Source organism: Chlamydotis macqueenii, chromosome 27 (genome assembly GCF_036417535.1).
Source record: "Chlamydotis macqueenii isolate bChlMac1 chromosome 27, bChlMac1.mat, whole genome shotgun sequence".
In the NCBI taxonomy this organism is placed as follows: Eukaryota; Metazoa; Chordata; class Aves; order Otidiformes; family Otididae; genus Chlamydotis; species Chlamydotis macqueenii.
The window spans coordinates 5,976,467-5,990,203 of record NC_141582.1 but is presented as its reverse complement, the minus strand read 5'-3'; the positions used below and the strand labels follow the sequence as shown (position 1 = coordinate 5,990,203).

Here is a 13,737-nt window from a genome sequence, read left to right as displayed (position 1 = left end):
GGTTTTCCATTAATAGCCATGGAAAAGTTAACCTAACCGTTTGCTCTCTTTCCTGGAACTAACAGCTCCAAAGCCAAAAGCCCGGCGCTCCGCTCGTCAGCTTGCAGGAGTGCAGCAACGCAGACGGCTCATCGCTGTAAAAACAAAGCGCGGAGCTGGCTCCTGGACCGCCGGACTGCTGTGCCTGAAGCAGGGAGCAGCCAGCTCCTAAGGGGAGCATCCCAGCCGTATCTCGATCCGGGGTAGACTTTCCCTAGGCAGAGTTACAAGGTTATGCCTTTAACGTTGACAGTCAGAGAGCTGCCTCGGAAGCCAAGGCAAAGTCAGCAGTCGGGGATTGCAGGGACAGGAATTATTGCTCGCTAAATACTGGTAGGGCGATATTCAGCGTTCAGTAATGCCCATTTCCTCGAGCCCTTCGCGCTGCCCCGCACAGGGGGATCTTCCCGAGTCACGTAACATGTAAACAGCAATTGAGTTGTGTTCTTCTCACGTTCACATCATGGAAGATCCTGTCCTGAGCCCTGTTTTCAGTTTGCGCCCAGAGATCCTCCCCAGATCACCGATTTCTGGAAGAACAGATCCTCAGACTCGCTCTTCCTCTCTGGAGGGATATTTACCACTACCCTTGATGAGTTGTTCCACTTACCGCTGCCAAAAGAATGTGTTCCATTTTTCATGTGAATTTCTCTCTTTTCCTCATACCCAGTCGGCTTTGTTATTAACCTCCAGATGAAAGATTCCAATCCCGTGTGAGACGGGCTCTTTGATGTGTCACTTACCGTTTCTCCAAGACTAGCTACCTCCTTCCAGAAAGACAATGGGAAGAATGACCAGATCTTCCTGGAAATGACACCCATCCCACAGCATAAATCAGCCAAAGCTAGCTCCTGCAAAAGCCATCAGGCCTGTTTGCTGACACACAAATGCCCGCTCATCACTGGAAGAGCCACGCTCCCGAACTCCGGCACGAGCCAAAGGCTGAGGCCGTTAAGCTCATTCCCACGCTCACGTTTGGCAAGGCAGAAGCCTCTATCGTCTTGTTGCACTTTTTGTGGGAGTTTGCTCTGAGAGGTTTCATTTCAGTAGGTTCCCCAGCTGGTTCCGCCCCGCGTGATGTGGTTACAGATACGGAGAACCAGAGGCTGGCAGAGCAGTGGGTGTTCCCGGGGCTGAGGCAGGTCTGACGAGCCAGGCACGGACGAGAAGTTACGAGTAAGCTTTCAGCGGGAGGTGGAATTGGCGGAACCACTCTGTGCTGTGGGGCCCTTGGATACGCAGTGCTGTGTCCATAGGTACCTGCAAGCTTTAGTCGTGAACCAACCTGGCTGAGCTGATGCTCTAAATAAGCTCTTACTTATTTCAGATCCTGTGAAAGGTCTGCAAAAATCACAATGCTTCATGGTGTTTAAAGTGGTTTCCTCTGTTCCTCAGTGTGTACAGCTTTTGGGTTGCTTGAGCAGAGCAGGATCATTTAAATACAAATACAAACCGCTGCTTTCACATCTGTTGGAATAGTCCAAACCATATCAAGGCATCGAAGAAAGTTAGGTAGTTTTTCTGCTTCTTTTTTCCTTCTGGATTTAGACAGGACGCTTGTTGGCAGCGTAGGAAACGGATGTAATTGGAGTTCAGTGGCCACGTGTGAGACCCCTTGTCACTGGTTTTGGTAATGTGTCTGTCCGTCTCGTTGGGGTGAATCCCGCCTCCGTGCTGGCTTCGGAAGGGAACAGCATTTTGTGCCACTGTTCCTGGGAGTTAGCAAGTCAAATCCAGCATGGCGTGTAGGACGGAGACGTGACAGAAAACTCTGGATCTTGCTCCAAACTTTGTCGCTGTGCAGTCAGTACTTTTCACGAGGCCTTGTAAGGTAAACCACAACAGCCCATAGCTTTCAGCACTGCCTCTGCAGAGTCAGGCTTGTTAGAACCCTGTCGGAGTGATGATGTTATCAATGGGATTCTTCCTCTAAACTTTGGGTGAAAATAGGTCACCCCTCCAATTTGTTATTTCTTGAGAGGCCAAGGTGCCTCGGGAATGGTCGCTTTTATGAGCAACGCTGAGTTCTAGGCGCTGTATTTGGTAATGAGACACAGATGGGAATGGTTTTGTTGCGGTGATGTTTTATCACGAAATGAGACAGTTCTAATAGTTGTTTGGTGACTAACAGATAGAGAGGTAGCCACAGAGTGAGCGTGCTTGCTGCAGGAGGCAGCGTTTCCTGGCATCACCACGTATGCGCGATACAGCCTGGTCTCACTTCGAGAGGCCGGCTAACAGAGCCCAGAAGCCAGTTAACAGCTTCCTAAACTGTCTCCAGACACCCTTCTGCAGTTTGACAGGCAGCACGCTCCCAGCTCAGGTCGTGCAAGCGGGGATGTTTCACGCTCGCAGAAGCCACCTGGTAATCTTGACAGGGTTCAGAGCAGCAAAACGCCCAGGAACCCGAGAGCTCCCTGACCGACGCCGTTCCCAAATGGTAACGTGGTGGTGGGAAGCAGGTATTGATCATCCTCACCCTGGTCTTTTCCCCACTGCCACCTTTGTCCAGGCACAAAGGGATGCATTTTTGGAGAGGGGTTCTGTAAAGTACCCGACGCAAAGACCGCGTTCACAAGAGGGGATCCACGCTGGCTACGGGCATTTTTTCTCGATGCCATTTGGCTCCTGCCAGTTTACCACCGTCCTCTCCCAATGGGGCTCGGAGCTGCTATCAGATCCGCTGTGACTCCGCTCTGTATTCCCCCTTCTCCCCCTCACAGATGTTTGTGGAAGTTTCGTGCCTTGACTGCGTTCAAATCAAGCACCCAGGATCTTTGGTAGCGAGAGTTTGGCTTGGAGGGTTTAGTGTTCGTTTCTCTCATCCATGTATGTGCTTTGCTTTTAGAGCAGCTGCAGTTTAGTGAAGCATCTCTGCACACACTAGAGTTAACTCTCACATGTATTTAATGTATTTAGTCAGAATCGGGTATCAAATGACAAATTAATTTTTAAATTTCTTTTTTTTCCTCTCATTCTTTTCCTTTTTCTCTTTCTTCCTCTTTCTCTTCTCTTTATTTCTGTGTTTCTTTTTATTTCTCCCTCCTCTTTCACGTAACAACAGGGTAAATCAGGGTATTGTTTATGGAAAGTTTGAATTACTAATGACCCATACAAAACAACACTGAGGATTATATCTTTTCCAGTGCCTCTTTTTAAACCCAAGAGCTCAGAAGCCAGTTCCAGTGTTTTATGATCTTAAAATGTTGACATTTTTCCAGGTATTAATTCCAGCTTGATAGGAAACCAAGAGAAACAGAAACATTTTTCATCTTCACTGCAGAAGTGCTCCGTCTTCCTCTGTTAAAGAGCTCTCTTCTCCGTACGGCGGAGGCCATGCCACTGCTCTGGGACCAGCCTCCCTCTCCTAAATTACCTTTGGGCCTCACCCTGAACAGCTGCAACCACAGAGAGCAGGGCTGAAACGAAACAAAGGAAAAAGCTTCCTCGTTGTTTGAGTCCTGCCGTGGTGGGGGCCGGAGAGCTGGCTGATTGGAGACCAAGCAGTACTGCGGTGTCCCGGGAGAGAAGTCCGTCCTCCCCGCAGCTGGGTTTGAGGTGCGGGATCCCAGTCAGTGTCCCTGGGCAGGTCAGCGTGCGCTGTGCTCTGGGTGACGGTCCCTCTCCCAGTTAGCTTCCAGGCTCAGATAAAAGCAGAAGGAGAGGCAGGAGGAGGCGGGAAGTGGCTTGGACGAGGCGGTGGAGTTCCTAGGAAATGCCACAGCTTGGCTGAGGTATCTGCTGCTCTTTGCACCTCCGCTTGCCAAGTCTGCGTCCAAGACACAAACGCTCCAGCTCACTCTCTCAAACGCTCAGCAACCGCCCCCCTGTGCTGCGACCTCGGTAGCCTCGTGCCCCCCTCACCCCACATCCCACCCTTCTCTTTCCACCGTGGCAGCACTCCTCAATCAGCCAGATGTGAAGAACAAAAGGAAAACTTGGATTGCATGTGCAAACCCTACTGCACTCCCCACGCAGAGAGCTCACAGGGCAAGGCCCTTGGTCAGAGGAGACGAGCCTCCCGCGGCCGAGGGCTTTGTTCTCCGGAGGCAGCGCTGCCTGCCTTCGTCCCGAAGATAATGAGCTGGTGAAGGTGAAGGAGTGAGGCCACTCCAGGCAGAAATCATTATGCATCTGCCTGCGAGCAGTACTCTCTAGAAAAACAACATAAAATGCAAGATTGAGTTGCCCTCACTGATTTTGCTGATTCCACTAAATTTCAGATCTAATAAAGTCTCCATATTGCTTCAATTGTCTCCTCTGAGGCGCAGCTGGGACTCCCCCCCCTGAAGTATTGTGGCTGCAGAAAGGGAAATAAAACCTCGCCAAGGCGTTCAGCACAGCAGCCGTTTAATATACAGCCTGTTCCCCGCACCCATACCTTCTGTGTCGCCGACTGCTGTCTCCCTGCTAGAACGACTAACAGAACTTTTACTCTCAAAGCTCTTGTATAATCCAGTTCAGGAGTTTTTTTCTCCTGGGAGGAAAGGTGACTTCTGTTTAAGGATCCAGAGTAGATTTAGGGGAAATGGGTTCATCTCCTGCCTCCTGGATGTTCTGCCACCATCTTCCACATCCACCCCATCTAAAACCGGACACCTAACGAGGTGATAAACTTTGGTGGATAGCCAAGAGGGGCTGCTAACTGGTGGCCACTGAGACCCTCCTAAAATCACCATCATGTGAAGGTCCTTACGTTTCCACTGATTGTAGAGAGACCCCGCACTCCTCTTACCAGTAGCACCTCAGACACTCTGGTTTTGCACCCAGATCCCAAGGCTGAACCAGGCACTGGGGCCCATTTATGTAGAGGGTCTGTCACTGCCCGCGTCAGGTTGTTATCTGTGGGATGAACAGATCTGTGCTGGCAGTGGAGCGCCCTGTAAAAGCCTGAATGGATGGGTGATTAGCCAACCAACTTGATCTTCGTGCAGACAGATTTCCAGATAAAACAGCACTGAACCATGGAGCGGGTCGCTGATGCCGATGTTTCATTTTCCCATTGCAGTCGCGTGGTCCAAAGCCCAGCTGTGACTCAGGGCCCCCTTCTGGTAAGCGCAGGTGGGAAAACACATCCCTTGCCACGCAGCTCAGAGAAAGCTGGGTCTTCCGGAGCTCTAGGATTACTCGTTTGTGGTTGCACTCCGGCTAGCACAACCCCTGCACTTTTGTGTCTGTTATCGTTTTGCTAGATACGAGATGAAAGCCCTGTTTAACATCCGGCTTTTTGTTAGAGTAGCTCTCTTCCTCCGGGGCCTGCCTTGCGTCTGTACCCAGCGCGCCAGGAACACATTTTCTGCCTCTCCTGGGCAATGGCACAGCAATTTGTTTCCTGGATGTCTCCTCGTCATTCAGTCTGACAGTTCTCCTCCCCTAGGAGATGCTGGCTTCTCCGTCTGCTCTGAGGCCGCGGAGCTGCCAAAGTCCATTTCAGCCCCTTTGGATTGAAACCTCCTGTCCAGCCTTCTCTGCCCCATCTGCATGGGTGAGAGGAATGTCAGGCAGTGAAACACAAGAATTCCCTTGGTCTGACGGTTGACGTGAAAGGAGGAGGAAGCCGTAACTGTGTGTCTGCCCTTCACATGTGGGATGCCCTGCAGAATCACCCGTGCGCAGCAGTAGAGTGTTGCCAGAAGGGTTGCTGTCCGTGCGCTGCAGAGTCGCTGACCCCGGCAGCAAGGGACATGGGAGGAGACAGGGAACGGCGTGCTTGGGCTGAGCAAAAGGCACGCTCCAGCCTGTTTTAAGGGGAAGACAGTCTGAACTCTGCAGCTAGACCACAGTAATGCAGGAGGGACTGGGGAAGCGGTGTCTGGTGAGTACAGCTATGTGCTGTGCGAGCTCTGGATCAAGCCTGGCTCTGGTGTCTGCGCTCCCGTGCCGGCTGGTCTCTGGCCGGCGGCTGAGCGGCTTATGCTCAGGCTGCAGCCCGACGACCTGTTCAAACCAGACGGCGTGGCCAACACGCCCCTCTTACAGCACAGTTATCAAGGACAGTGCAGGCTGAATCGTGTTTGAAAACAGAGCTCTTGAATTTCAAAGCGACCCTGTTACTGGCGAGAAGGAGTTCTCGTGGGTCATGGATACAAGCAGCAGTTCATGGCCGTGGGCTCGCTGGGTCATAGCTGACTACACAAACAGCGCAACGTAGTGCGGCTGTACAGCAGTGTGAGTTGCTGGCACGTTTTCCTGGTAGTGGCACCGCTGATCTCGCCCAGCCAGGTTTCGTCAGTAAGTCCAGTCTTTGCCTGGGCACAGGATGCACAGGATGCGTTTGGACCGCGCTTTGGGCAGTGCCTTGAGTACTAGATGGCTTTTGGTCCTCAAGCCCTGCCTTGGCTCCAGACCCAAGGATTTCTGAGCCTCACTGCATCCTCGTGAAGGCTCTTAGGGCGGTGCTCAGCGCCATTTGGATCAGCAGCAGCATAACCTCACCCCTGGAGCATCCAGACAGAGTATCTATCCACACAAAAACAATTGCAATTTTTTGTTCTCTGGCTGCGATTCCGGGACTGCTGCTTTTTGTTCAGGTTTATTTTATTCTCAACATAAATAAAGAAAACAAAACCAGTGCAAGTAATAGCCTGAAACTACTAAAGTTGCATTGCAGGAGACATGGAACAGGAGCAAGGAAAACATTCTCGTGGAGGGGGCTGTTCTGAGCAGAACTGGTTAATTTGGGGTTCAGACTTTCACTCAGCAGGCCTGCCACACAGTATTTCCTTAAAATCACAGCACAGTGTATCGAAACGACGTTAAAGCAGAGACGCCAGCCCACAAGGAGCAAATGGAACCAGGGACGCTCTGAGGTGAGACAGCGGTGTGCTTATCTCAGGCTTTCCTCTGCCCATCACACGGTGCCCCCTTTTTGGCTGGCGTTGGAGGTGCTGGGACGCTGCAGAGGGAGCGCAGTGTTTCTGGTCGGGGCGTTGCCCACTCCGGCAGTTCATTTTGTACTGGCATTTTGTCCTGGGCAAGGGATGGAGAACGTGGCCCCGCAGCGGTCCAGCCTCTCCTCCCTTTTCCCCTCGCTGCTGTCGTCCTGTAAGGACGAGCCTTGGCTGAGGCTCAAGGAGGGGCATTGCCCCGGGCGTAGCCATGGCCGTTACACGGGTTCTGCTCTGCCCCAGAGCTCGGTTCCTCGAGGAGAGCCTGCGTTGAAGCCAGAGGTTCCTCCTGCCGACAGAAGGGCAGGGCTGAGCCAGGCGAGAGGGTTCAGCTGCCGCCGTGCTCGGAGCAGCCCTGAGCTGATGCTCTCATCTTGAACTTGATGCAGTTCGAGGCGCTGTGAAGTCTTTGTTTTCCTGAAATGACCTTTGCTTGCACGAGGCAGCCTGCGCTCAGCTGTGGGCTGCTCCGCATACTTCATCGCTTCAGCAAGGAATCCACTTTCCTCTGCTGAACGACCGAGGCCCAGGCAGATGTTTCTCCATGTCCACAGAGCACGAGGATACAACTGGCAGAGCTCTGGGAGAGGAGCTCTCTGTGTCTCTGTATGTGTCATCCCCTTCCACGCCAGCTCCTCTCCTCCCTCTCAGATCCTTCTCCAGCACCCTCCTGCCTTTCTCCCCGCATCTCCCTTACTTCACTCTGGGTCCCGCTCCTGCGGAGCATTTGTCGGTGGGCTGGGTGCAGCAGGGAGGAGATACAGAGCCGTGCAGGGGATTTAAAATGGCGACGTCGTTACCCCAGCCCGCACGAGCTCGATGCTTGCTTTTGGTCTTTTGTCACCAGGAAAAACATTTACTTTGGGAGAGGAAAGAGGAAAACAGAAAATAAGCTCACGCTCACAAATCCAAAACAAAGTATGGGCTCAGAAATCCTCTAGTGCCTTTTTGGGTGATTTCATATCTGAAAGAATGAATCCATAATACAGTGGTGCTGGTGCTGACACTCGGGTATTTACAGTGGGATCTTTCGCAGGTGGAAGTAAGGAGGAAAAAAAAAAAAGAACAGCTCAGAGGGCAAAGGTTTTGTTTAAAAATGTACAACAAACAGTAGCTTAGCAGCGAAGAGCGAGAGAAGCAGTTTATTGGCTTCTCAGGAGCACCAGGATATCAAGGCATCCTAATAAAGAATGGACACGTTTCAGGAAACATTCTGGGCAAGAAACTGCCGTAGTTAACAAACCTTCCCTTCTGCCTGGCTGTAAATGATGAGAAGTGAGACAAAAGCCAGGTATTTGAAGGAGAGAGGGGCTCCGAAGGTGCAGATTTCACAGAATCATAGAACCGGTAGGGTTGGAAGGGACCTTCAGAGGTCATCTAGTCCGTGCTGGTGGAAGTTGAAGACCGAGGTCTGGGGAGAGGCGTCCGTAGAGGCAGGGCCCACGGGTCGGGCGCTGACTCGGACGCCAGCTCTGAAGAACAGGAACGGCTCTTGCCAGCTCCTGCAGCCTCTGTAGGACTGGAAGCACTTGATGCTGTGTAAAGATCACGGAGTCAGAAAGCAGGGTGAGAGGATTTCACCCTCCCGCACTACAGCAGCTGTTGTCAGGGTTTAACCTCGTGGTTGCTCGGCGCAGAACTTGCTCTTAGAACATCTCCCTCTGAGAAAGAGAGGGAGCAAAGTGCCGTGGGCAGGAATCCTTAACCTGGCGTCAGGAAGGTGTCTCAGCTGTGATGCCGTTGCCTCCGCAGTAACCGTGCTTTAACACTTTGTTCTCTTTTGTTTTAGGGCCGTTGCATCAACTTCACCAGGGTGAAGAACACAGAGGCCCCACCCAAATACCCGCTCAACAACGCGTACCCTCCGTCATCTCCACCTCCAGCACCCATCTACAACCCCCCGCCCCCGGCTCCGATCTATACCCCCCCTCCACCCAGCTCACCCACCCCCCACACCCCATCTCCATCCTCCACGCTCCCACCGCTCCCCCCGCCGCCCCAAGCCCCTCCACCCAACCGGGCCCCCCCTCCATCTCGGCCCCCACCTCGCCCAACAGTTTAGGGGGTCGGCCTTGCTCCCGTCTCTTCCAGAAGTATTCGAGAGGCTTTTTCAGCAGTACTGTATCACATCCATCTTCCGGGGGGGTCGGGGGGGCTAGAGGAAGCCGGACCATTTTTGAAATGGGTGTCAACAGAACAAATGACTTTGTAGTCATCTTTCTCCCTTCGTTTTCTTTTATTTTTAAAATCCCTTGCGCATCAGTGCCACCAAACTATCGAAGCAAGAAAAGCCAAGAGACTGCAAGAAGGAGGCAAATAACCTGAGTTCCCATTTCAGCAAGGCTCTGCCCCTTCTGTGTCCCCACCACTTCCCATGCCCTCTGTGGTGCTTCCAGGAGACGCTGGAAAAAATGAAGGAATAACTAGAGTAAGCTCTCCGGAAAGGTCTCTCCAGGGAAGGACTGCAAAGGACTCTTCCAAGTGCAGACATCCCAGCTAGCTACCTGGAGACAGCTGCACAGACTTCACGGTACAAGAGTCACGGTACGACGGAAAGCCGACCACGTCTCGCTCACATGCCAGCTGCCGAGCAGATAATGACAACAGAGGGTCTGCAAGAACGGAAACCATTGTACAGAAAAGAATTGGTGACAGGCAGCTGTTCCCATGGACCATGAACTGGAGAAGGGAAGGGGGTGTCATCCGGGAGGGTCCGGAAGGGAGAAGGGGGCAGGTCTCTGGTGTCTGGATTTGCATATGTCGGTATGTGGAAGTGCAAGTGGATGAAAATGGAGTGCCATAAGAAAACAAATCACATGGAAAAATAAACCCGTCGGTATGTCACAGGGCTTCCACCCCATCCCTGAGGCCAAGGAATAATCGACGGCAGGTCAGCCTTCAGCGCTCCCAGCGGGACAGAGGAGTTTGTAAAAATTGAGCAAAGGAATCCGGGAAAGGTATGGTTGACAGAGAGTCTTTGCATTCAGTTGAGACTAATTACATCCATCTAATTAATAGCTCTGCAGTTCAGCAATGTATTTAATGCTGGTTTCCATTTTAAAAGGAAAATTTCTGAATGTGAACAGGTTAGGTGTATCGATTTCTCTAAATCCAGTCTGCTTGGGCTCCTTCTTGTTGTCGGTTTGAAATGGTTACCACTGATGCGTTTCTGGTTTTTCTGTAAATTGCATTCTTTCGCCCTAGAAATGTTTCCACATGGATTTTTATTTTTTGTTTTCCTTTCCTGCATAAGTAGCAGATGCCTTCCAAACTCGTAGTGAAGAAAAGCCAGTGTGCTTACTCACTCTTGTCAGCTCTCAACAGCATCACTTCCATTAGCAGTTGTTGACTACGGCAAAAAGCGATGCGCTGGACATGCAAGATGGAAATCAGTCTTCCAAGAAATGCACTGGCTGCATTTCTCCATGCTTTCTCCTCGCCTTCATGGGACCCCCACCCTGTTCCACAATATTGCGTACGCACATGTTTTATCCTGTAGCAAACCTGAGCACCTGCCTTTGCCACGCAGTGCTAGAAAGAGGTGAGATCACTCAGCACTTCAGCCGGAGCTCTGGCTCTCTGATTTACTGTCAGGATCAGTTCTCACAATGTGACTGTCTCTCTGGAAACTGCGAAGTCAGGAGAGGTAAATCCTCTTCGAAACTGCAGTTCTATGAATATCTAGGGGTTCTTATAATCGTAGTTTTTCACCAGATAAAGAAATGCTTTGCCAAGTACTTACTTCAGTGCTGTTGGAAATATTAATTCTAGCTTTTCTAGCAAAAAAAAAAAAAAAGAAAAAAGGAAAAAGAAAAAAATGCTCAAGGAGGAAAGGGAACAGACAAAACGACTCGACCTGGGTCCCTTTTGGTAAGGGCATTGGTGAGTGAACCCGTACTGAGAGACTCGGAGTCAGTCTGTCATTCACCAGCCTTACGCACCGCGAGCTCCGTGTGCCATCTGTTACATGAGATGAATGCATCAGTCGTGATGGATCTGGAGACTCAACCTACAGCCAGGGCTGGCTCTTCTGCAGAAAGGCTGCTTAACTCACCCACAACACTGTTTTGTCTGCAGGCAGCACAGAGCAGTCCCCAGTTCGGAGCAAAGCCACAGTTTTGCTCTTTGCTAAGTCAGGTTGTGTCAGCTGCAGGCCGCGGTTCGTTCAGCGAGACGACTTTGTGATGGTCAGGTAGAGTGGGAAGCTTTTAACACCCTGACACGGTTTGGTTGGACTCCCTCTTGTGATGGACGGGATCTAGTTCAGTAGCTGTTTGATTCGGATTCACGGTGAGAGGCGTAAAACTGGGAACAGTGTAACACAGGACCAATGGATGCTTCTCGTAACAGATCCTCAGTATTTCAAAAAAGTTGGGAAAGGAAATCGATTTTCAACAATATGGCCTTGAGAATTTTTTTAAGTGTCAATTAACCAATAAATCTAAACCTGCTGATGGGGAAAAAAAAAAAAAGCAGTGTACACTCCCCAACTAAAGCTAACGTCTGGCAGATGTATATAGAAATTTTCAGTCTCCCCAAACTAAGGGAAGGAGAACCCTGTGGTATTAAAGAGGCAAAATAAAACCTAGATCAGGCTAGATAATAATTTTTAAATGCCCCCCAAGTATCCATCCAGTTTCTGAGCAAGAAACCAACTCCAAATTTGTTGTTGTACATATTGTTACTGCATGCTTACCATGTGTTAGATGGAAGCATTTCCTGTCCGTTGTGGATAAAAGAACATTTTTCAAGTTGTAGTAAATTATTATAAAGCCAATGACGTTTCATGGCATGTTAGCGTATCAAGCTGTGCTTGTTGTATTTTTTTCTTTACGGTTGTATTGCTTTTTTATGAGTGTACAAATATTTCCTGTAGCGACGAATACCTGTTTTACGTAGCATTAATTGTAGCACTGGAGCTGCACGCTATGCACACCATCGATCCTTCGGCAAAGAGCTCTGCGCATGGATCCGGGGTGGGATACGGGTCACACCGGAGCGCAGTGGGTAGGGACAGACGAAACGGGTGGGGGGTAACTGGGTGCCGAAGCAGAGCACCCACGCTGCTGCCAGTGAACCAGGTTTGCTGGACCTTGCTAATGTTCTCCGAAAAATCGGAGCGCGTTTGGTGGCAGGTTTTGCACCTGGTCTCGCATTTAGGATCAACCTAAATGTGGCTGCTAAAGTGGCTTCCCCAAAGTACTTTGAAAAGTCACACTCCTTTTATGCGGGTCCCTAAAGATTAACTTAGGGACTTAACGGAAGGCAATCAGGAGTGCAAATTTGGTCCTGAATTTAAATCGGCGTCCACTGACAATTAATGCTATGTAAATGAGGATGAATTAGCTGGTGTGCCGTATACTGACGTATGGTACCCTATGTATTCTCTGTCTATAAAACTTTCCTAGAAACACATTACACAGGCTGTCAGTCCACACTAGCCAATTTTTAAGTAAGCGTTCAGTGTAGATCAGAGGCGCTGAGTGGCACTCTGTCTGCTCTGCCATTTCAGAAGCCCTCGGCGGGTCTCCCCCGAAGGTCTCGCTGTTCGAGTCGCACGTGCTCCCGCAGAGGCTGGCCCGAGCAGCAGCAAGCAGATGTCTGATGGCAGTAAATAAACAGTTCTTTCAGTTGCTCGAAATGGGTCACTTTGATTACTCCTGTTGTTTTTCATTCATGCAAAACTTTCTGTCGGTGTCTAGCAGCCTCAAAGGATTAAGCAGCTGCATTGACAAAGATTCAGATTTATTTTTTTTTAATTGCTGAGATTGTTGCTGGCTGTATTTTGAAGCATTCACCCACGTGAACTTTGTGGTCATCCAGACTCTTTCTCTACGCCGTGGTGTTGAAGGCATCTCCTGTCACTGTTTGTTTGGGGGAGGGGGGATGTCTGCCTTCCGAGCGCTCTGGCCCGGCGCGAGGGGAACCCGCCAGTAGCATTGCCGTGTACGTGGTGCTGATGCAGCAGAGGAGGAGAAACAAGCCGCCTGTTTTGATGTTGAACTACAATTTGTCAGTCCAGCCAGTGCTGTGCAGTGATGTTTTACTCCCTCTGTTTGTTGCATGTGTCATTTGTTAAATTCAGTCATTACTCTTGCTGACCTTGATGTTATTATTAAAGAACTACACAAAGTTGTGCTGGGCTCCATCAGATTCATTGACGAAGCAAAGTGAACGAAGCAGGAGAATCCTGCTTTCTCATAAAACTGGCTTTCTGTCGTTCTGGAGAACTCAAAACTTGGTGATTTTCTTCCTTACAGCCCTGAGCACTTCTGACTGACACAAAAGCTATTTTCACTCCGACGTGACACAGCCAAAACTGTCTGCTCCTCCGCTGACGCCCAGAGCCTCACCTTCCGAACGCGGGATAACCTCTCGTTGCACGCAGCTAACCCAGCACCCTTTGCCACAGCGTAACAGCTCCTAGAAAAAACTAAGCATGCTTCCTCTCACGTGCTGATAGTCCTTCTCTCTTCCTCTCCGCTTATCTGTCACTAACTCACCTGGCTGGTGATCCGGTGGGAATATTGTGTTCCACAAAGAAGATGAACACAGCGTGACGTTCAGCCTCACCACCCTGCCCTGTTTCAGCCAAGCACGCGAGCCCGAGCTTTTCAGCTTCCTCTGAAAATGTGAGCAAGCAGTTTCCTCAGCACATCAAACCTTGCAAGTCTAGACGCAGTCTGGATTTTTCTTGCTGGGCTTTATTTAAACCAAACTTGCAAAGAAGGAAGCCACAGTACTCAACAGGTCCTGCTCCCTTGCGCGGAGAAAAGGTGCTTTTTAAATGGAGACTATCAGACAAACCCGT

General features: G+C 50.5%; 1 protein-coding gene across 1 annotated transcript in view; it reads left to right on the top strand.

The window, feature by feature from the left end:
- The window catches only part of ANTXR1 (ANTXR cell adhesion molecule 1), a 109,413-nt gene extending 96,351 nt beyond the window's left edge, over window positions 1-13,062 (top strand). The window contains exon 18 of the mRNA XM_086767899.1: window positions 8,716-13,062. Coding sequence (XP_086624025.1) covers window positions 8,716-8,988 — 273 coding nt within the window. The 3' untranslated portion in view covers window positions 8,989-13,062. The remainder of the gene's footprint in view (window positions 1-8,715) is intronic.
- Window positions 13,063-13,737: the final 675 nt, after the last annotated feature.